The following is a 24,301-nucleotide window of genomic DNA, read 5'->3' on the forward strand; positions in this document are numbered from 1 at the left end:
ATTTAATGACTTTGATCCACGCCCAGCTCTCAATCCCACATGTTCCCTGGTCCGCCGAGCACCGCCTCCTTTAGCCACATTTTTCAAATATTAGATGTGGGCGGAGTAAGGTTCTGGTATGGGGATGAGTTGCACTTAAGTATTTAATTGTGTCAGCAACTTCGTTAAATGTCACAAGCTGGCATCAGGGCCAAAGTTAATATCTAGACACGCCTATTAAAACCTAACCAATCCTTTACTTTTTTGGAGCTTAAATTACTACATGGCAACAAAACTGAACAATAAAACACAACTTGTTGCTATATTTTCCAAATCAAGCCAATTTCCAGGACTGTATTTGACAATTCAACATCTTATCAGTTAGATAGGTTTCAGTACTACTAGTCAAGATGATTACAATAGCTCTATGAAACCCAAAGGGAAACTGTAAATCATTCACTTCAGCAATAGAAGTATCTATACCAACTATAATTCTATCAAAACATACCTGAGGCAGTTTGTTTTGATAGTCACCAGTTGTTTCACACTTTTTTTATTAAGTATATAATTCCACATGTGTTAATTCATAGTTTTGATGCCTTCAGTGTGAATCTACAATTGTCATAGTCATGAAAATAAAGAAAACTCTTTGAATGATAAGGTGTGTCCAAACTTTTGGTCTGTACTGTATATAACACAAAATTGTTCCAAATGATGACAGTTTCCCATCAGCGATCAACAGAAATGCACTGACTTGCCATAAGCCAGCCAGCTAGCCTCATGCTTACAAAAGGATCCAGGCAATCAACCTGCCAGGTTGTCACTGTAAAGCGTACACAGAGTTGGCTGTGGGCAAATCCTACATTTCGGCTGACACTGTACAACTTGTTTTCCATCCCTTAAAACTACTAATCTACTACTACTAAAATTTTCATGGGGTCTTTGGAGTTGAAATTTTCCATTGTTAATTTCCTGGGTGCCTTGCTCTCTACTTTTCCATGTGTGAAAGTCAGTGTGTATGTCTCTGCTGCTCTAGCTCAGATTAGAAGCTAGTCTCTAGGTCACGTAGCTGACCTGACAGCAGTGTCACATCAGCAACGTGCTGTGCCATCTGTTAACCTGTTAAAAAAAAAAAAAAAAAAAAAAAAAAAAAGACAGTTCTGCTACCTACCAAAAATCCGCAGCAGATCTCATAAGTTTTCTCCCCATCCTTAGTAGACATAATGCTATAGTTTCATAAATAGTGCCACAAACAAATACACACACACACGTGACTACGGTAGAATAAAAAAGGTAAGACATTAGCACGGCTCAACAATGGTAACTGTTGTAAATAAAGACGTCTCATCAGGTTGGTCGACAATGTTCTGTTACAAAAGCAGAGAAGATGATCCCACACGTTTTTAATTGTTTCTATTATAGATTTTTTTTGGTAACCAGTGGTATGATGAAATGAAAATTAGTGAAAGACAAATGTTACAGAGTGAAAGACATAGCAGTTTGTAAGCACTGTGACTGGCTAACAGTTGCAAACAATGCTAAAGTCCGCCTCTGCTATGAAACTTCCTATAAGTGCTAAATGAAAAAGGGATGTTTTAATGTTTTCAAAGGCATTGGGACTGCAGCTGTGTCTAAATATAACAAACCTGATAATTTACATGGAACAGGGGCACATGGAACCTACTTGTGATCACTCAAAAGGAGAGAATTTGACACAATTTTAGCATTATAATCCTCTCAGAATTAGAAAAGCATAAAAAAAAACAACTGACAAAAACTCCTTGATTTTTTTTTGTTTCTCCAATACTAGTGCTAAAATCTTTTTTCATGAACCCCATTGCATTTTCTAAAGTGGACATATTAGATCTCTTATCGATTTACCATCTTTTACTCTCCCCATGAAGCACAGACCTTGTCACGTTTATGAGTCCAAAGCAGCAGTTTTAGGTTTGCTGTTCGATTTATGTCTTCTTTTGTCTTCTCTGTTTACTTCCTCTCTTGACAAAAAATCAGTTTTCGACTAGTTTGTAGGAGTCAGGCTGAGGGTGTGCAACCTGGGAAGTCCGATTACAATGCGGAAAACTACAAAAGGATTTCCAACAGTAAAGATAAGGATTTCATCATTTTACAAAAAGATATCCATCTATCTTTGGTCACTTGAGCTCTCCGTGTAGTTTGGCCAGCCTTCCTTGTTCCCTTCTCGCCATAATCTGTGGACTGGCAGACACGATGAATGAAAGTGCACCTGCAACCCAACACCCAAAGAGCAGTTTATCATCTAATGTTGGGTACCTCTGGCAGTCATTTGTCTTTTCAAAGTGACAAGAGAATAGCATCATTAAATCCTTCTGATTTTACAAAAAAAATAAAATCAGGCAAACTGAATAGAACCAGCTGCTCATGAGCATACAGATGCATGTTAACTGTTTTTATGGCTGAGCGAGAGCCACACACATGCACATAGAGGCACTCATTATATAAACAGGCCAGATACAACAGAAGACAGATTTAGGCCAAGTGAACCGAAAACAGAAAGAATAGGGGAGCAAATGATGAGGAGCATCGTGGTCGTGATTTTAAAAAGGTAGGATCACCACACAAGTTGAGGACGGGAAAAGCCTGGTCCTCTAAGCCTGAAACAGTGTTCGCACCGTGAGGATGGATGGCTATTTATAGCAGTAGATTTTTTATTCAAGAAGGCTCTGTTGTTATGCTTTTTCTCACGCTCGTGCAGCCTCCCTCTCACCTATCTACTCTCTGTTCCTGCACACGGTGTTCCATAAATAAAAAGGTGCAAACACGATTGCAAAAAACCTCGGCTAAACCAGGATGTCAGTCAAAGATCAAAAAAGGCTACCAAGTTTTAAAAAACAGCCAATAAAGTGAGTGTCTCTTACTTGTATGAAGGCTAAATTAAATAAATATGTATATATATATTAATGTATAAATGTGTGTGTGTGTGTGGTGGGGGGGGTGCAGAACTTTCCATGTGCTTTATGTAAGCCATTTTCAACCTGCAAGCCTCACTTGGTCCCTCCCTCTTTAAACTGAGTGTTGCAGAGCAAAGCCTACTTCTTGGTGACTCTCCACCCCAACAGACCACCCCCACCCTCCCACACAGAGACAGAGGAAGGGAATTCCTTATTACCTCATCATTTGATTGAGTAAAGACAATAGGTTTGTCTGTGCGAACGTACTTTTTTTATTCCGCATGAAGTGGCGAGTACACGCAAGCTTCATTAAAAGCCAAACTGACAAGTAGGAAGCATCTAAAAATCACCATTAGTACCGTGACCGGTACAGAACTGCCAAGAATAGATGAGTTATACATGGAGAAATAGTTTGCTGGATATAGGAAACCAGCTACTCTATGATTTTAGCAATGTTAGGGATTTTTTTTGAATGAATGTTTCCTAGTTTTCTACTAAAGCTAACGAAACTATCTCGTACATCAAATTAACAGAGCTCACAGACAACGACACAGATGTAACATGACCTCAACCGCATGTAGACGACTGTTTAGTTGATCTCCTGCTAAGGCAGGAGATCAACTAAACTAAAAACACTTTTCTACAGTAAAAAAAAAATACAATGGAAATCAGCAAAAGCGGCACTCAACAGAAACAAAGCTTTTAAAAGATTTACCTCAGCATATTGTAGCACAAATGAAAGGATTCCATTTTCAGCAGCAAGTGAAAAGAGATTCGAGCCACTTCAGGTCCGCCACTATCTTCAGCTCACTGTACTTTTTTTCCCCATCTTCTCTCCTGGTGCGTTCCCTTTCCTGCTGGAGCTACTATCCGCTCTGCTCTTTTTACCTGGTTTTAATGAAAACAGTCTATTTTGGCTTTCCCCCTGGTCTCTGAATGAAGCACAAGCGCGAAACAGAGAAAAACCTTCCTTGCAAACTAGCCCCCTCTTTGCCTACCACTCTGATGCCATCATGCGCACAATTTGTACTGCTCCGTGCTCCTCAAACCCTCCCTTTCGTGCAGATTCTCACTCCCTCTCCTACACATGTTGTTTTCTCTCTGCCTCTGTAACAATATAATTGTAATGACAGCCAAAGCAGGGCATTCAAGAAACCCAGCTGTTAAAAGGGCGGCTTGGATCAGCTAGCACGTTGCTTGATTCAACAGCACTTCTCTGTAATGACGGATTACAGTAAATGTTATTTATTGACAGCTGCAGTTCAAGGTGTGCTTTTTTTCTGTTAGAATAATAAAAAAAAAAAAAAACATCACAAACTGAGGACAGACTTGGCTCCATTTATCATCATCCTTTTTTTCTTAAGCATCTCTCATCATTTGCAAACTGCATAAGTTTCAAGTGCTGACAGCTGCTGGTGAAAGTCTAGCACTGCTGCAATGGTCAAAATAAAAATCATACCAGGGGGAGTGATGGTTGAAGGGAAGGTGGGGTGGAGGGGGTGGGAATAAACCACCTCATTAGCAAGGAAAAGCCTTATTCCCGCTAGACAACATATCTGCATGCTCTCCCGGCACATAACTGCTAACGTCAGCTAAAAGGTGCTGTGGAAAAGAGGCAATCAAAAGTTCAGCGACAAAAATCATTTTAGCAGCAAACTTTATGCGAGGCAGTTGCTTACGCTCTGGAGCTGGGGACACCAGCCTGAGTGGGCAAAGCTTAAACTGAAATATGAATGGCCAACTTAGACCAGCTTCTTGAGCAGCAGTGACCATGCTTGTTTGTGACAACTAAAACACTGGATGTAGACGCCGTGGCAGGAACAGTAATCAAAGTTACAATGTTAAGACTATGGAAGAGTAACTAAAACACATTCTTCATTCGCTTCTCAATATGTAGCCCTTTTACATGACAATGCGGGGGGGTTTTTGTCACTAGAAACCTTTACTACCTCATTTGAACTTAACACTTCCTAAAGAAGCTAAATTGGTGTTTAATGGAAGAATGATACACTTCCTAACCTGAAGATAGTTAAATAAAAGGAATAGTAGCCAACAGATAAATGTTCTGAGAAAAAAAAAAGTACTGTTTCAACACCTAATTTCTTAAAGCTACAGATAGTAATCCTGTTCAAAAACACTTTTTGTTATACTGGATGAAATGATCCTTCCGTCTTGACAGTAGTCAAATGATGTATTAAGAAAAGGGAGGTTAAAAAATTAGATCTCTGTGAGAACTGCAGGCCTGTAAAAAAAAAAAAAACTGACCAAAATCAATGTCGTTCGCACTGAATGGCAGTGATTGAGGGACAGAGGGGGGTGAGAACAGGAACAAAACTGAGAAGAAGAGGAAGACCTCAGTAGAAAGAAATAAGACCAGAGTGGATATGGGAGATGTTTTTCACACAATCCCTAAAGAGCGAGGTATGACTGTTACAATCGATCCATCTTCATTATGCATTTAACTATAAGACAAAAGTGCCAATGATATGACAACTGCAATCCCCTTTATGTTCAGTATAAACTACATTACAGCTTCACAATATATTGAAACACAATTGCCATCAGAGTATCAGTGTCTACAACACAACAATCTCTAAAGAATGGTGATGCAAAATCTGGTAGGCAATTACATTTTAAGCAACAGGCATTCACACACTGCATGCAAATAACAGATCTGGCCAGTTGTGTGGCTTTTCACTGCCCTTGATGCCCACACATGGTGGGTCTGATGCTTTATAAGACTTATAAAAAAGTGTTGAGGGCATTGGGATAATGAGAAGCAAAGAGTAGTGTGAGAAAAAGTGGAATAATTGCAACCAATATTGTCTTTGCAATAATAAACAACAGTATCTTAATTGCACCGTCCTTGTATTATGCAGTCAACATCATTTACTGACAGTTGAGAGTTTTAATAATAAACAGAGTACAGAGCTGAGGTAGTGAAGAAACGATCAGTTCATAAAGGTAAGCTATAGTTTGGCTTTTAGGCTTCAAGAGTGTAACCAATAATCCAGAGTTAATTTTAAAAGATATGACGTCTTAATGGGGCTACACAATTAATTGCATTTGCAATATAAATCGCAATTTTAAAAAACGCAATTTCCAAATCACAGAGGTCTGCAATTTCTGGCCAAGCAACAATTAATGGATAAGACATGTCCTTTAGGTGTTGGTAATGTGTTTAAAGTGACGGATCGTTGCCTTCCCTCACCAGACAAGCTGAGAACCAGCAGGACCTCGGAGCTGCCTGCTCTGACTACGTTTCAGCTAGCTCATAGCCACATGTCTTCTGCTGCCAAGCAGCTAAGCCCACTGCTGAAAGGACCAACATATCATCTGCTATCCACTGCTCTTCCTTGGATGGCCAATGTAAACCGACCTCACACGAGGCACCGACAGGTTGGGCAGAGAAACCACAGGGAAAGTTACATGGTATGTTGGAAAACTTGTGTAATGCGTACATAGTGGCGTTTTTAAACACAAAGAGCTAACGGACATAGCTCATGCTAGCATTCTGTATCAGGCCATTGCCGATATGATTCGAGTGTGTTTTTATGGTTATAACAAACCTTATCTCCACAAGGGTTTCATACATTAATAGGATATTAATGTTTATGTTATCCCGCTTACTCTTTATGACGAAGAATAAGGCAGAAGCTTTTAAAGTTAGCGCCGAAAGTCGCTAGCCAAAATGCTATTAGCCCCGGTAACTTTCGATTTCTGGTTATTCAACTAAGTTTGTTTCAAGCATAAGGCTTGTTCGTTTCGCTCCGCCATCATTCAATAGTGCTATGAGCGTTATTACCGCATTAATATGGAATGTTAATGTCGATTTAAAGCCTTTTTGTTTAACTTTAGAAGTAACCGATTTTAGCAGCGATCGCTACAGCGACCCTAGCTCCCGGAGGTATAATCGCATTGATAAAAATCGAGCAATACTAACATCTTTAGAATGTTATTTTATCAAATAATGTTTTGTGTAACTCGGGATTTGCATTGTGAATGGGTTGGAACAAATACCAAATGTTGGTCTAAATTAGTTAAGCTAATTTAACTCCATTCCATGCTTTTTAAATCAGATCTGCAGTAAACCAGGATTCACTGAATTATTCTGATGGTCAACCACTTTTGTGTTCTCTTGCATGTACATAGTTCCTTAGCTTAGTTTATTTTTATTATTATGCTTAGTAGTTTAGTTAAGTTTCACTAGCCTAGTAGAGAGGATTTGTTGATTGAAATATAGTGTCAATTCAGAAAAACAGTATTATATAGTGATGTTTTCTGGATGTTAATTTTATTTCTGTTAATAAATTCTTGAACTTGAAGAGAAGTTGTCACTCCTTATTCTATGAGTGTGCAAAGTTCGCTGTTAAAAGATTGCCAGTGCTCGAATCATCCCTTTCAATATTGTTCTGATATCAGCTCTAGAGCTAATATCCACCGGACAATACTTAAGTTGTTATTTATTAAACATTAAATACATTTATACAGTGCATCATTGCTCAACATAATCAATACTTTAGAAACTTTCAGGAATTTCACCATAGCATTAAGTACCGGTCAAACTGTTGAATACATTAACAGTACTACTTTGTTGGTTGCATTTTATGTAACTTAACGTTGTTTGATGTCCAACTCGATGAAAAGCTGTATCCTCCAATAAGAACATTCTGATTAGTAAAAAGTTACATTTCTTGTTTTAAATAGTCCTTGTTTACAAACATCTTTGCCTACAGGCCATTTTTGTTGCTGTGGTTAATGCAGAGAAAAGTCAAAATTAAATGGCAATCGCAATTATGATTGAAATATTTTGCAATTTGGATTTTTGGCAAAATCCTACAGCCCTACTTCTGAAAGCACAATTGTGCATAAAAACAGGTCTTGCATGCTTTAAATGTTTTGTCAATTACTTTTGCACCTAAAACACAATGAAAAAGCCTGCAATTTATCTTCAAGATTGTCTGTCTGCTTTAAAAGAGACTTTCAAATTTACATTTTTTTTTTTTACTTATAAAGAGAGCAGATTTACTATGATCAAATCATAGATTTCTCGTAGATATAACAAGGAAATATTAGCAGCAGTGGTGACGAGTGCAGTCACATCACCGCTGTTGCAATTTATGAATCCTTCAGATCATAAAACAGGCTAAACAAATAAACAGATGTTTGCATTAAAATTTGCAAACCTTACATACATTAAGACAACAAACCAACTGATGACTGTGTAATCCTACCATGACCATTGACAAATTTGTCTCAGGGTGACCAGGTGACAGAGATAAAGGGGACGCCATGCACTAATGCCTAAAAACTTGAGCAACCTGACAGGACTCTTAGAGATGGAAAATAGCAAGGAGGACGAGGAGTTATGCAAAAACAGACATCCAAAGAAACAACAACAACGACTGGGGTTCATCTGATTAGTTTTGATATGTAACTTACAGCTCTTCTGATGATAATGAAAAATAATTTAACACTGAAAAAAAAAAAAAAAATTTTTACAAGAATGTAAATTATGAGCTTACCAGATGGGTAAAGCCTCCTGAAACAGAAACCCTTTGCTACGAAAGGCACATACACACAGAGACTAAGCAAAAGATTCTAAAATGTTGGTATAAACATACACACAGCTTTCCCTTTCTTAATGTCTTCTGTGAGAATCCTCCACTCTTGTATCACCGACACCTCGGTGTGTGAGACACAACGAGTCTTGGGCCAGGCTTGATGCTGTCAATTCCCTTATGCTCTGATAAATAATTTATATAAAAGAAGCAAAAGATGGACACAAAAAACAACTTGGGAAAACAAAAGCGCTAAAAAGGGAAATACAACGGGAGTAACATGAAGACGAAAGAAAGGGGAACAAATAAAGATGGAGAGGGAGATGAACAGAATCAGGAGAGGTAAAGGGAAGAGAGAAGCAGCAGCAACAGCACCACGCTTGGTGCTTTGGCAGAGATCTATAAATAGCTCTTCAAATCTCTCTAGAAAAAGACACTCTTCTACTTATGCTGCTGGATACACAGATCCAGAGACAGAAGCTGCTATGGACACCTCGCTGACAAACTGATCACGTCGGGCGTGACAACATTCAAGCTTTTTTACAATGGGAATCTATAAAAAACAGAAGAGATCATGCTCGTACAGTAAAAACCCTGGCCTGTTTAAATATTTGATAAGAACCGAAATATGACAAAAGTTGGTTTTAAAAACTGCAGTTGTGCGTTTACAAATCAAAACGAGCATATTCACAATCCAAACTCGCTCAAATGTACTTCAGATGTTCATGTAAAGCAGAACAAGGCACCGCAAAAAGATCCACAAACTACCGGGTAGAAAGGGGGAAAATATGTTGTCAGAGAAGCAGATTATTTTCTCTCTCTCTGGCTGGTGGCCTTAGCAACAGTAGTTTGTGGATTCAATGACTCACCTCTACCAGATCTTACTATAGATTAGTCTTTTCTCAATGATTTCTCCTTTACACCAACAACTTAGCAAGGGCATGTTTTTTGTACAGAGCACAAATTGAGAGAATGGCCGGGGATAGAGACGTCAGCTACGGCAAAGATTTTTTTAATCAAACCAGAAACTGATGCTACTTCAATTTTACAAACAGCTCAGGTTTGATTTCTCCCCCACAGCAGCGCCGTGACTGTGTATCACTGAACATTTCCACAGACGTATCTTTAAACAAATCTTTCTTGTGGGAGCATCCACCGCCTGCATCCTCTTTTTTTTTTTTTTCCCTCCTGCAAACACACGTCTTGGTGTAACCCGTTTAGTTCCTAAAGGCAGCTTGTGACGATGCAAATACTGTGAAAACAGAAACTGTGAACACAAGTCGATGTACTAGCTAGGCCAACATCCAAAGACACTTTGTTCTCTATACTTTCATTGCAATGGATTTTTTTTAAAATAGGTTGCACAAAAGGGTTTATCTGGCTGGTCACAATCAAAGCCTATAACGTCAACTGTTCTTTCCTCTGAACCAGGAAAGAATTGGCGCTGTAGTAGCACTACCTTATCAAGACCGGAGTCAGCACTTAAACCCCTCAAACAAAGATCTGGTGAAGCACGCAGCGTTAAAGGGAAAGTGTCAGGTGTGTTAGTGCTTTAGACCACAAAAAAAACAAAACAAAAAAAAACTATTATAGCCCATTAAAACAACAAAAAACAGATTTTCATGGCAATTTTAACACGAAATGTGGCTCTGCGGGTAATCCTCAATTGCCAATTTTTAAAATCACATGACTTGAAAATGCAAATAATGTTTTTTTTTTCCCCTTTACAAATGCACATGTCGCTTTCCCAGAACAGATGGTTGAATCACAGCTCTGAAAGCCTGCGCTGTGATCCCATCTAATTATCACAGCAATCTTGCTATTTTCAGCTTGACTGTCAAAAAGCTACAGCCAAGACACAAAGAGCAATGAGATTTTTTTTACAAACAGAAATTTGTGTTTTACAAACTGTAAATCCTTCATGAGTAATAAACTAGTCTACAATGTGACAGAGAACGTTAAAAAGAATACTATGTACAACTAAAACTGATATAAAACAAGCTGATTAGGAATAGGTTATTCAACCTCCAAATAGAAAACCTGTGGTTTAAAAAAAAAAAAAAAAAAATCCCTCTTCTCCCAAGTTAAAGAAAACACAAGACTAACACCCACGCCAAGTTGGGTATTGAATTTAACAGGTACGGTAAACGGAAAGACACTCGCTATGTTTACCTGGACAAAAGTAAATCGGAAAAAAGGGCCAATTGGAATAAAAATGCATCATGTGAACAAGCTAATTGGAATATTGTGAACAGATTAAGATCAATTGGAATTAAAATGTAATCCTAATGAGAGGGGTGGTTTATGCTGATTGATAATCTGACCAACGTGCATATAACGCTCGTCAGGCTCAAGTTAATCTGAATGTGCCAAATTGACCCGATTGCGCATCTGCGCCTGACATAAATGTGACGTATTTCCGCGTTGTTGAGGTGCAGAAATACGTCGGGAAACAAAACTGTCTGATACAGGTTGCTCCTGATACAACCTTTGTGTTCGAAAAAATAAAAGAGCTCAAAATTGTTGCTTACTCAGTAACGTTTCAACTGTAATTAGAACCTCGTGCAAGACCATCCTGGGCGCTCAGAAGACAAACAAACTCATAATACTGCTTTGTTTACCATTTTTTTTAATTTTCTTAGCAAAGACGAAAGTAGTTCTTCTGTGGTCATTTTTGTGGAATTTTATAACTGCGCATGTCAGAGTGGTTATTTTCTGCATAAAGCCAGGTGCCTATAAACGCACATTATGATCGGATTAACTGATTGTGTCCCCATAGAAACCGTACGATCCGATTATTTAATCCAATCGTGAAATTTTGTGCATGTAAACATAGCCATTGACAGGCATAAACCTGCCTCAACGCCTTTAGTACAAGCCAAAAATTATTTTTTTGTGACTGTCCACATTGTTTAACTGTTTAATGCCAATTAAGTAGTAGTCGGTGACAGTTAATGAAACCACGTAAAACTAAACTAAGTTTAGTATGACACCATTACTGCATCCAATGGAAAACATAAGTGACAGTTGAACCTAAATGCTAAACGCCTAAAAACTACACATAAAATTAATCATTAATTTATTAATTAATCCTGTAAGCAGTGTTGACAGTTTTTGGCCAACTTTATAAATCCCTGTTTTCTAGCAAAGTATAAATAAATTTGTTATGATGATGCAACTTTTAGCAGATAACTTGACAAAGACATTTACATTTTCATGGCCTAAACAAATAAAAAGAGTTTTAGAAATAGAAATATTTCTTTTGCAGGTTAGCAAGGAAGGTTGAATGTTTAGGGGTTGAGCAATCCTTTTCATTCAGCTGCTATACCTGTTGGCATCGTGCGGAAAGGAGTTTTGTCAGTTTATACCACCTAAATATCTAGGGCATAGCTGCCAGCTCATTTCTCAAAAGAAGCTAGATGAAGCAATTAATGGCCTAAGATACAAATATAGGGCATAAATGTTAAATGAGATTAGATTGTGAATTCTAGTTGTGTTTAAGACATTATTAAAAAGGTCTATAATTATTAAATTCCAGACTTTTTAAGACCTTGCAGACACCCTGTATAGTAGATAACCCGGTAACTTAATATAAGTGCTTAGAAAATGTTCAGCTTCAACAGGAAAAACTTCACAGGTTTTTATTTAATGAAATAATGGCAATTATTAGGAAAAATGTCCCTGAAACAGTTTACGTCTGCAGAAGATTTTATTAGGAATAAATGGCCACAACTTTGTGTCAATAACACTCCCCTATGGCTAATATGACACTGCCCAGAAAGGAAGTCTAGCTGCTTATCTACCTGCCTGGATATACGGGATTCTTAATATACAATAATATTCTGTTTTAAGCCTCCACCTTTACCATTCCTTAAAGCCAGACACACACCTCAATGTACAAAAATCTTAAAATACCTGAACATGTCACACACATGTAAGCAGGGCATTATAAAAGCCTAGTGGTCACATTGTATAATCGAAGATGCTAATTTACATGAATTCTTGCTAAGTTACAGATGTTAACGGAGCTATTGTTAAAGGGGTGACAGCGGGGCAAGAGTTAAGGAGGTCATCAGATCGATCCCCTGCTCCGACCGTCTCAGTCGTGTCCTTGGGCAAGACACTTCACCCGCAACGCCTGCAGGCGGAAGTCAGGGGGCCCGGGGCCTCGCTTATGCCAGTTTGCCCCAGGGAGCTGTGGCTACAAACATGGCTCACCACCGTCACTGTGTGACAAGCCATTTACTGTTAAAGTCGGATGCTGAAAAGAGAGAGGAAGGTGGGAAAAGAGACATGGCCGGGCAAAAGTAATGGCCCAGTGTCTACCTGGCTTATATGGACAATATACACATCGAAAAATATACCTAAAGCAAAGAAGAGGTCTTCAGTTTACTTTCAATTTAATTAAATTCATCCGTTTTAAAATGTTTAGGAATGTATGATTTCCTAATAGTTTAGAGTAAAAAAATTACTTTTCAGAAATATAAAATGACCATCTAACATGAAATCCAACATACAGGCAAAAATAAAAATTATACATTATAATCTTTGCATTTTTTTTCTTTATTTCACTACTAATTTTATATAAAGACAAACCATAATACGACAATTCATAGTCATCATTTTCCTGGTATATTATGTAGAATGACTTGCCAGAAGTTGTTGTCAAACCTCGGTCGTTTATGTAAACAACAACCTGATTAACCTTAAAGTTAATTAGATTCACCTATATAATATAGTCGTTGACCATCAGTGTTCATCTGCACGCCTGTATGGATATCATGCATGTATGGCAGACTGAGTGAAACCATTCACTGGGTGCTTTAAGCGTGGCAGCAAATCTCCCAGTTTTAACATTTGGACCCATCCAAAAACACAAATGCCTTCATTTTCCACTTCAGTCACTCATTCGCCGAGTTTCGGCAACATCTCTCGTTCACCGAGACAGAAGATCGAGAGCTATCTTAGCCATCTCGTGTCAGCCATTGAGAACGCGGACTTTAAAGATGGTGTTTCATGTTACATTACAAATGGGACTAAATATAGTCGATCGTCAATTATAGATTATCTCAAGTCATCTTCGCGGTTCGGCTTACCCTTTTGGTGGCTGTGTGCTTTGACTCCCGTGTGGAAAATCCTTCACGTTGTCACTGTGAAGAATATACGGCAGTATGGTCAGCCGTGGCTGTGCAGTTGACTGAAGACATTAGCCGCTAACAATAGCTAGCTCCCTCGCTCTAGCCTGCTTCCTCCAAAGAGTATAATTAGCCACCAAGCTAATATTAGCCCAACTAGCTAGCCTTTTCTTTTCAATATACACTTACTTTCCAGCGCCCAAACTGTCTGCTGTTTACATTATTAACCTCTAGCTGGCAAGACAACATATATATAAAGCAGTGTAAGTCTTGTTATAAAGCAGTCCTTAAATGGGGGGGGATTAGGTTTGCTAGCTTCCAAAATGACTTACCGCTGCTAATGTGATGTTGCTGCTAGCCTGAGTTGGATCCCTGCGACCCGACTGTCAAAATAGCGCCGCGTGAGGGAACAGCGCCACGAAAGTTAACGGCAGAAAAGCAAGCGCCGAAAAGCCAGGGAAGTCCGCTCTGCCGATGGAATACTGCTAAACATCAACAAAACGCCAAAGAATAAAACGACATAAATTAAAGAAAAAAAGAAACAAAACACTAGTCCCCCCCTCTTCTCGGCTCCGGCTTGTGTGTCAGCGTCAGTTTAGGCTCCCCCCCCCACACCTCCTCACCGGCTGTTGATGACGTCGGCGACGTACCTCTCCGTCGCTCAGACACGTTCAGAGGACAGAGAAAGTTGCTAAAGAAGCGTTATCTATCTTAAATAGAAAAGAGGCTGAAACAAATACGGGAAGGAGAAAAAAAACCCGAAGGAGTGGATGCCGTCTTTGTCGCTGGTAATATGTGGGTCTCAGTCAGACAAGGACCTTCTGTTGAATGAATGGCTCTATTACTATGGGGAAAATACTATTCCGCTCCTCTCTACGTCATATTTGATTGGCTCCTTCTTGTGCTGACAGGCGGTACCTGACAGGTGTAGACCAATCAACACTGTTTGTTTCGAATCTTACCCAAGGCTGTTTCAAGAGAGCAACACTCTCACACAGTGAAAGCATATGGAACAATATTTGTTTTCTGTTTTATTTATAAGGGAAGCTGCACATTAATCAATGGGAATAGTCTAAGGCAGTACATTTTCTATGCCTGGGCCAGATTTTTTAAATACATGCAAGGGTTGACTAAAGACTACAAGCAACCAGAACACATCACCGATATACTACATTGAAGTATGGCACTTTTATAACCAATTATTTTTTTATGGATTTTGAGAAGAATCTATTAGAAATGCACAGAATATGTGTGTATAATATACCGAGTTGAATGCCAATCAGAAACAGCTGCATGGAACATTTTGTGTGCAATTTCGATTCAACATTGTTGATTACAAAATCATACACCGTCATCTGTATGACGCTGTATGTGATCTTAATGTTGGGTTTTATAAGGACGCATTTAAAGCATTTATTTCCATGGCTCTATGATCAAACAATAAAGAATGTCACTGAATGTTAAAAATAGGAACAAGTGTGACAGTAATTCAAAATTCCTCTCCTCCATAAAAGTTTAAAGTTACATAAAGGCTCAAACAGAGTTAGAACTATATGTTTACATACAATGTGCAAATAGACACACAACTTACTCACATAGCTCACCAACATCAAATTACACTAAACTCTTTCTGTTTTACGTCAGTTTAGATTACCATGGTCATTTCTATTTGCTACATGGCAAAATATTGAAACAGAAAAAAAAAATTTAACCATTTCTTGAAGTTCAGAAGTTTAAAAATACGAACAAGTCTGCACCTAAACAATTTGGGAAAGGCCAAAATAATAAAACCATGCCTTAGTAAAAGTCTGCAGCACATCAAACCTAGGCCTTGGGTGATTGTGTAGCTGCCGGTGAGTGAATCCCACCTCAGGGAGGGTAGCCGGGGGTGTTGAAGGCTGGGTGCAACTACCAGGGTCTGCTGGTTTCTGGGTCTCTGAGTGATCCACGGGGGACTTCCTTTGGTGCCTTACACAATCATTCTCATTAAAAACATTTAAATATACAATGATGATGAAGGGGATATCTTGGAATCCCCTGACACAAGCAGGCAAACTGTTTTCCCGTATGTTATACTTGAAATAGCAGAACATAGTCAGAAATATCTGAACAGGATGCATGATAAAATGCTTCCTTGTGTGACAAAATGAAACAAAATCGGAAGAAAAACAGCAAAAACATAAAATAGAGAATCACATAGATTTATGAGTTTGGGTTAACCTTGAGTGCAATACACCAATGCCAGAAGGTGCATGCCCAGCCCAGGGATCAACCACACACACACAGGCAAAACAGGTATGAAGAGGAGAGGCTCTATGAAGCTGGTAAACGCACATAATCATTCACAGTGAAACAAATCCTGTGCCACAATGGGCTGAAAGGGCGAGAATAAACAATCTTTATTGTCATTATGTAACCATCATGCGATTTTGGTGAGACACCGGCTCAGAATTCACACATTACGCACACACTGAAGTCAAGTTGAATGCACTGACAACACTTCCTGAGAAGCACTCAGCAAGGAAGAAATCATTACTTCAAAAGTTTGCAAATGAAAAAAAAAAAGTCCTGTTCTTTAATGAAGCTAAAATCGAAATGTTGAACTTGACGGGGCCCTTGTTACATTTTTCGGGAAAAAGAGATGATTTTGTAAACCTGAGAGTACCGTTTGCATATGTAACGTGTAGCAGCACCATGTTGTGCGTATGTTGCTACAGGAGGAATTGCTACTTGTCATAAAATACATGTATTTACACATTTGAAAGGAATATTATCATGTGGAAAATATTGAATCAATCTGAAGATATCGGTCAGACTTGGGCACAAATATCTCTTTTAAATTGACCTTTTAAAGTCCAGTTCTAAGTCAGGAATCTGTTGCAATACTTAAAATGTTTATGAAGAGACATGTCTCAGCAGACCATGGTCACTCCCAAAGTTATTCATAACGTTGGCAGATTTAGTGAAAGGTTACCGCTGACTTGTTTCTGTTTATTACTAAGAAAGGGTATAAATAATACTTGACAGACCTTTTATATTCAAATTTCTCCTTTTAAATGAAGTACTTCTTTAATATTATCTTAAATTTGTATTCTAAGATTTTTGTGCTGGGATTCGGAATGTTTAATATATTGAACTCACTATTTAAACATAACCAATGTTTTTGTCTTTTGTCTGATTTCTTGTAAAGCACTACAGATCGTTAACAACATTAACAACTTCTAGGCTGAATGAAAAAAAAATATACATTTAAATCGGCCGGGGGGTCAATCATTTGGGCCGAACTGTATACTGGACTCAAGATTCTAATTAAATCCACAAAAAATGTGGAATATTATTAGAGCAATAAGTTAACGATTTTTTGTTTTCATTCCGCTGCTCTGCTTGGTGCGCAATGGTATTTGTGAACAGGGCTTTCATTTTAGATTTTCAAATTCTCAATCCTTTGTCACACTTTGGACAGTCAGTGGATCTCGTTGTAGTACCTCAATTGCCCACATGTCGGCAGGCGAGCAGCCTAATCCTGTGACGGTGAGTTGGAGTATCTTCCCCCCACTTACAATTCACGGTTTTGCCTTGAGGTTAAAAACGATTAAATGGAAAATAAAACCTTATTTACGTTTATATGGAAACATTAATAGTTGTGGCCCTTCATATTTCATTTTATTAGCCATATACTCCATAAAACGTGTGAGTGTCAGCAGGGAACCCAACTGCTACCGCATATCTGTGCGTTATATATTGAGCTACTTTATTTGACAACTGTTTGCAAGTATTTTTGTCATAAGCAAGGGACAACTAGGGTCTTACAAGTGTTTTTAAAGTCAAGTGTAGAAAATATTTATGAAACTCTTTTTTTTCTGGACATTTTCCAACATTTTCGGTTTCTGATTGACAGAACCCGGGGAGAGGAAACTTGTCGCAGCTTGACAGAAAGTTGTTCTGCTGCTCCTCTTTCTCTCTCCTCGTCAAACGGCAGACACACGGGAGACGTCCTCTTGCGGCATGGCTGTGCTGCGACCTTGCAGACGACATGACGGAACCTGTTTTTAAATGCCGCTCCCTCTCCCTCGGAGCCCAGCCCTTTCGCACACGTTGAACCATAGTTCAATCGTTTGCTGATTTGTCTCTCGGGTACCATTCTAAAACTGGGTTAAAGGGTACAGCTTTGCAACTTTGAACGCTCGAGATGTTATGGTTGCGCCAAAGAGCGCAACGTGGCACGGACAGCGTAAGATCAGATCTTTATCCACGAACCAATAACTTTACGCATTCATTATGGTGCTATAAAATGAGATCAGACTGTCACAACTTTGAGAAAAAAGTGAGCGTGAGCCAGGGGCCAGCGTGTGAGCGCGTGTTGTGTGTGAGGTGTGCGCGTGTGTGTGTGTTCATGTTGTGGGAGAGGAGAGGACAGTCAGATGCGTAATTTCCCCGGTGCCCCGATGCGCTCATTGGTCGCGTCTCTCCAACGTGTCACCAGTTTTGGTGGATTACCCCAGATATCTGCAGCATCAGGAGGGTGAGACGCCACTCTGCCTTTCCAGCTTCTGCTCTCTCTGCGTCACAGCTGCCAGCAAGAACCACTCACAGAGTTGGGTGGAAAGAAGCACTCAGAGTAGAAGCTTTAAAAGACTTTTATTTGTCAACTTACCCCAGCTCCAGAAATGCAAACCTTTACTTCACACTGGAGGATGACGCCGTCTTTTTCACTTTTGTCACTGCTTTTACTGACAACTTTGCCGCTGAAGAGTCTGTGGGTGAGCGGCTCCCCAGCCTGCGCGTCCTGTGGGTTGCCGGCGATGGAGAAAGACGCGGAGCAGACGCTGATGATAGAGATCGCCAAACAGCAACTTTTGGACAAGTTGCACTTGAAAGAAAGGCCAAACATCACTCAGACGGTGCCCCGAGCGGCACTTCTCACTGCGCTGCGCAAGCTGCACTCGGGGCGCGTCAGACAGGATGGGACCCTTGAACTAGAAAACAGTTTACCAACCAAAGACCAAGGCTATGAAATAGTGAGCTTTGCAGATATAAGTAAGTTGTGTTTTCATTTTTCATACTGTAAACCTGTTTGTTTAAGACTTTTAAACGTTGTATACGTGCGTGGTTTTTGCTTAAGCTCGTGCGTAAAATAGTTCGTGCGTAAAACAGGGTTCCCATGTGATTTTATTTTGCACGTTGACTTCTTTAAATTATGGGAATCATGGTTATTTAAAGTTTATATGTTCATATGCAGAGAAGTTAGATCACTAAGGTGGAAATGCGCCTTCAGTTGATTTTTGAAGTTAGATAAGCACCACGCCTCCTTCAGAAGTCATAATTTCAAATCTCCACGAATAACAGTTGTTTTTGCCTTTGTAATATTAACACAGATCTAAGACTGAGGAGGTAATGTTTTTAAAGCTTCAAAACTGAGTAGCCCATTAACAGGGTGATGTACAACATTAGTTTCCCTTCATACATGCACGACACAAAGTTTCATTTGACCAGAGCATCTTCCTCCACATTTGCTGGCTTCCCGCAGCGGCTTGTATCAAACTGCAAAGATGGCTTCATATTGCTTTCTTTTAGCAATGTTGCTACTCTTCTATATAGGTCAGATTTATAGAGTGCATGGCTCCACCTGAGCTGTAGACCTCTGCAGCTCCTCCGGAGGCACCATGAGCCTCTTGGCTACTTAACGCTCTGGATAATGCTCTGCCTGCAAGGCTTGTCGGTTTAAGTGGATGAGCATGTCTTGATAGGTTTGTTGTTGTGTCATACTCTTTCCAGTTTCAGATGAAGGCCTGAGCAGTGCTCTGTGAGATGTTTTTAAAAAGAGTATCACATTAAAAGATACTCAATACATATGCATGGCATACTTTTCTGATTTTAATTGGAAAAAATGTGAAACCATGACTTTTTTCTCTTCGTTCCCATCCAAATTCCAATAAAAAATCGTTTCAGGTTTGTGTTTTTAAAGTGGCAAGATTTGAAAAACAAACAATTGAGTGGGATGAATCCATTTGTAATGCACTGTGCCTGTTGATCAAATGTTTATTAAAAAAAAAAAAGATTATTTAGGCAGAGAGGACTCACAATTCCTCACAATTTCAAAACATTTCCTCTTGGCTTTAAGGTGACAACCTTTTAAAATGTTCAACATATTAACAATCTGTGTGTTTGTTTTTAAATTGTCATTGTTTCATAGATGATTCAGACAGCGGTGACAAGGCCAGCCTTAGCCTTACCTTTCAGTTTCTGCAGGAACGTGGCAAGAGCATCCAGGTCCTCCAGTCCTCTTTGTGGATCTATGCCCAGACCTCCGAGGATCCTCAGCGGAGCTCCCGTCTCCTCGCCCGGGTCTTCCTCACAGCAGACGAAGGGATTTCAGACTCAAACCGGACCCTGGTGATAGAAAAGATGTTGGAGGTCAAGGACAGTAACTGGCACACTTTCCCCATCACCCGCACGCTGCAGACCTTCTTGGACGGAGGTCAGCGGCGGCTCCGGCTCGAGGTCAGCTGCGAAGAAGACGGAAGGAACCTTTGCTCCTTAGGCGGCTCGGCTGACAAAGCAAACCAGCCCTTCATGGTGGCCCAGGTGCGACTGCGTGAAGACCACTCCAAGCACTCGATCAGGAAGCGCTCTCTGCGCTGTGGCGACGAGGTGACGGTCTGCTGCAAGAGAGACTTCTACATCAAGTTCAAGGATATCCAGTGGGATGAGTGGATCATTGCGCCTGAAGGCTACCACATGAACTACTGCATGGGTCAGTGCCCCCAACACCTGGCTGGCTCCCCCGGCATAGCATCCTCATTCCACGCCACAGTCTTCAGCCAGCTTAAAGTCAACGGCATCAACACAGCCACGGCCTCATGCTGCATTCCCACTGAGCGCCGGCCACTGTCCATGGTCTACTTCAACTCCCAGCACAGCATCGTCAAAACAGACGTCCCCGACATGATAGTGGAGGCCTGCGGATGCACATAAAACAACAACATTTAAGGCACTCTGTAATAAACAGATTTAACAGACTGAATAATTGAAGAGGTATGCTTGCTTTGGACAACTTACAGTAGCATTAGTTTTTGTTTTTTTTACATGCAGCTAAAATAGAAAATAAGAAATATCCAAAATAAACTGAATGCCTATATTGTAACACTTTTAATGTAATTTCTAAAAAAAAAGAAACACTGTATATAAGTATTGGTATTAATAGTAATTGTCTAAGAGGTTTTAAGAAACAAAATGCTTTGTCTCAGTGTTTACATAGTTTCTAGTTTGTGTTTTATACAAGGAAAAATAGATTTTTCATTTGTAAAATTGGAGAGTTGTAAAGAGATTATATTGATAAGGGGGGAAATGATGGTATACTAAAAGTTTTACTAGTTTTCAGGTCTGATTTGCAGGCTGACCAGTTAGGCTACTGCATTCTTTCACAACATATTTCTTTATAGGTTCCTCCTTCACCTCCTTTCGTCCTCTCAGGCCTTTGAAGACGACTTTCTGGTTGTGTTCTTTAAATCCAGGCACTGATGCCAAAATTTGTTCACTGACACATCAGTTTCATGAGGCACAGAAAACTATCAGTCACATCTATACCTGAGTTCTATTTAAATTCAAGGCAACCATACAGTGTGTCCCTCTATTTGGATTTCTAAATGGAGTGCCCCAACTTTGAAAATGTTTTTTTTAAGGATTTGTAGCAACAATGTTGCAATCTACCAACTCTAAAGTACAATACATAGAAGCCTAACCTAGCTTTCACTTCTTTCATGCAATTAGTTTTGCTAACCTGAAATATTTTTTAACCCATATTCAACATAAAAAAAAAAACATTTAAAGGATGGCCTAGTAACATTACATGAAAATATGCTTAATTTTCACATTCATAGAATCCAATCAGAACTCCGGGGGTTAGAGCAGGTAAAATCTGCCCGGAGTCCTGACGGTGGGCAGCCAACGTAGCATCCTTTTGAAACATGTTTGATCAACATCTTCACTGTATCATTTACACAAGCAATCTAATCAGTTGGGTGGCTTCGACAGTTTATGAACCCAAGGTCATTTTTCGGCAGCATGAGCAAACATTTAGCTATTGCCTCAGTGTCTGCTCATGTGAAGGTCTGTGAGGCAGGTGGGTCAACGAGCATGTGCTGATGCACGTTGGCTTTTATAGCTTTCAAAGTCTAAAGTTTTCAGGGGTGATGTCAATTTAGTTTCTTTCCACCAATGGGGTAATCCAGCTCTATCTGTTTGAGAAAACATTCATTGGTTTATAAATCTAGAATTTACGACTGCCAAATTTTCTTTTGAGATTGGTACCATTATGTTGGTTATCAAATCAGAATACCCATACTGGGTAAAATGCATAGTGTAACATTAATCTAAGCTGGAATAGCTTGATTTAAAGCATGATGATGATAAAATCATCAGTTATGGGATCAGAGTTTGCTTTATTTTGCAGTTCTCAGAAAAGAAACAATAACGCAACTTCTCATAGAAATCTACAGTCATTCATTCTACCGGTAAAAAGCTCACGTTTTGATTAATAAATAAATATTTTTATGAGGTTTGGTAAAGGATTCTGGGAGATATTGCCCAGGCCCTCGTTGACTATAAGCTTTTTCTCAGTTGCTGAACATCTCAGTGACCCACTGGGCTCCATAGATCAGAGACGCTGGGACAGAAATGTTTTATCCCCAGATAGATCAGGACAATTTGGTATATATATTTTCTGTTGGCCCAGATGATGATGACAAAACCTTATCTAGCTAAACATAATCATCATATCTTTATATTTATGGGACCCACATTTGTTGTTCTTTTATTTGTAACCTACCCCGTTTGTTTCTTCTCACGCCTCCTGCCCTGTGATTTCTTGTGACATGTCAGTGCCTCTGCCACACAGCTAAGACAAGCACTTTATCACCCTCACTGTAGTTTAGGTGCAAACTTTGCTAGAGGGTTTTATTTTTTTTTTGTTTTTTTACTGTACTTACAGCTAAGGTGGGCATGACCTAAAGTGTAAACAGACCTACAGGGAGCGCATGTACTTACTTTCATAAGCTTTAGCGGTGTTCAGATATATTGTGTTGTACATATACTTGGAGAAGGTGGAATGGATGGAAGCCATTCTGTGTCTATTTAAATAATCATTTTATTTTTATATGATTCTATATTTTATATATGACATCAACAATTTGTAATGGAATTTAGAATAAAAACTGTTGAGAATATTTAATTAGAGTGGATGTCTATTTTTGAATAAAATATATTATAAATTACTCTGTTGTGTTGCATCAGTTGTGTATATTTAAATCGTGAAATCAACTCTTGAGGCTCGGGGACTGCATCACCGAGGGAAGAGAAATCTCATCTTTAGAATGTACAGTACAACTTTGAATACACCCAGAAAGCAAAGCTCATGTAGTTGCATCTATATGAAGAACATAAGCTGTCAATACATTAAGGTTTTCTGTACACAAACTCATCAAATTCCTACTTTTTTCAGTCCAAAGAAGGCGCACGTGTCATGCAATCATGCCCGTGCGGTTTCTAGGGCAAAGAGCATGTTTGCTCACGCAAACAGTAGAAGTGGCTTTATGGACCGTCTGTGTTTGACGAGTAAACAGTTGTCCCATTCCTTTACATTACGGACTGATTGCAGTCTAAATTTGAGGCACTAGTATAGGAGCAAATAAATAATCGTTTATACAAGGAGACAATGAGGCATCTTTTCTAGGTCAAGAGTTGCCGAGCTAATGCACTGAACGCATTGAACATCAGACGAAAAAACGCCATTTGCACCGACGTTAAGACGTAACTAAGTTTGAATCTGTATTAGCTGACTGTGCAAAATGTAATCAAACTATCTGACTTTACTGAAAATGGCTAGATCATAACACATTGTCTCATTAAAAAAAAAAAAAAGAAATCCCCAACTGTACGGGCCAATAGCACAGTCATGTTACATCATCTAAAAATGGACTATAATCGGCATGCGAGGCCCCCTGGCACAAAAATAAATGTTTTTAGAGCAAAGGAGCTGTTTATTCACATGCCGTTCCAAACAAAACTGTTATAAAATGTCTAATCCTCATCAGTAATAACTCAACTATTATGTGACACAACTTTGGTCATGCAGTTCAGTAACTTTTCTGTGTTATGATCAGAAACATAAATTAACATCAATATATTCCTGTCATTTAAGTGGTTTGAATGCATAGGTCAGACGCTTTACAATGGCATGTAGACACCATAACATTCAGTCACATACTATCTCATGACATGACTTTGGAAAAAAATGTTTTTATAAAAAATTTTCAGAATGGCTTCTGAAACATTTGTAGTCATCTGATCAGGCAGTCAAATGGTAACAAAACATTAGGTGGACAAGATTTACAAATGTGTCTGATACAGTGCATTGCAAATGTATTCATACCCAGGAACATTTTCCACATGTTCAATGTCATTTACATGGCAGTGGCAACGCTGTGGTGTGGGAATGCTTTTCTTCGGCAGGGAAAGGGAAGCTGCTCGGCCCTGATGGGGAAATGGATGGAGTTAAATGGAACAAGGCAAAGGACTATAAACTGAAGACAAGATTTAGCTTAATAACCAGCCTTGATATGGAACAAGAGCTACAATGGAAGGGCTTAGATAAAAGCATATTTGTGTGTTAAAATTATCCAAAGTCAAAATCTATTCA

At 39.2% G+C, this 24,301-nt stretch overlaps 2 protein-coding genes across 20 annotated transcripts in view; one reads left to right on the plus strand and one right to left on the minus strand.

Annotated features, from left to right (window-relative positions):
* LOC105930893 (R3H domain-containing protein 2) overlaps window positions 1–14,222 on the minus strand; it is a 72,478-nt gene extending 58,256 nt beyond the window's left edge. For 17 of the 19 annotated variants that reach the window (XM_036151316.1, XM_036151334.1, XM_036151330.1 and 14 more), the window contains exons 1-2: window positions 13,938–14,222; window positions 13,567–13,620 (exon numbers count right to left, since the gene is read on the minus strand). The gene's annotated coding sequence lies outside the window, so the exon portion shown is untranslated. Of the gene's footprint in view, window positions 1–3,624; window positions 3,836–13,566; window positions 13,621–13,937 lie in introns of those variants that run through there. The other 2 variants (XM_036151317.1, XM_036151318.1) reach the window with 2 other exon arrangements.
* A 3,422-nt stretch (window positions 14,223–17,644) lies between these two features.
* Window positions 17,645–22,878, plus strand: LOC105930896 (inhibin beta B chain). The gene is made up of 2 exons (XM_012869321.3): window positions 17,645–18,642; window positions 19,799–22,878. The coding sequence occupies exons 1-2, from the start codon at window positions 18,273–18,275 to the stop codon at window positions 20,578–20,580; spliced, it is 1,152 nt and encodes a 383-aa protein (XP_012724775.2). The 5' UTR covers window positions 17,645–18,272; the 3' UTR covers window positions 20,581–22,878.
* The last annotated feature ends 1,423 nt before the right edge of the window (window positions 22,879–24,301 follow it).

Source organism: Fundulus heteroclitus, chromosome 20, assembly GCF_011125445.2.
Source record: "Fundulus heteroclitus isolate FHET01 chromosome 20, MU-UCD_Fhet_4.1, whole genome shotgun sequence".
NCBI lineage: Eukaryota > Metazoa > Chordata > Actinopteri > Cyprinodontiformes > Fundulidae > Fundulus > Fundulus heteroclitus.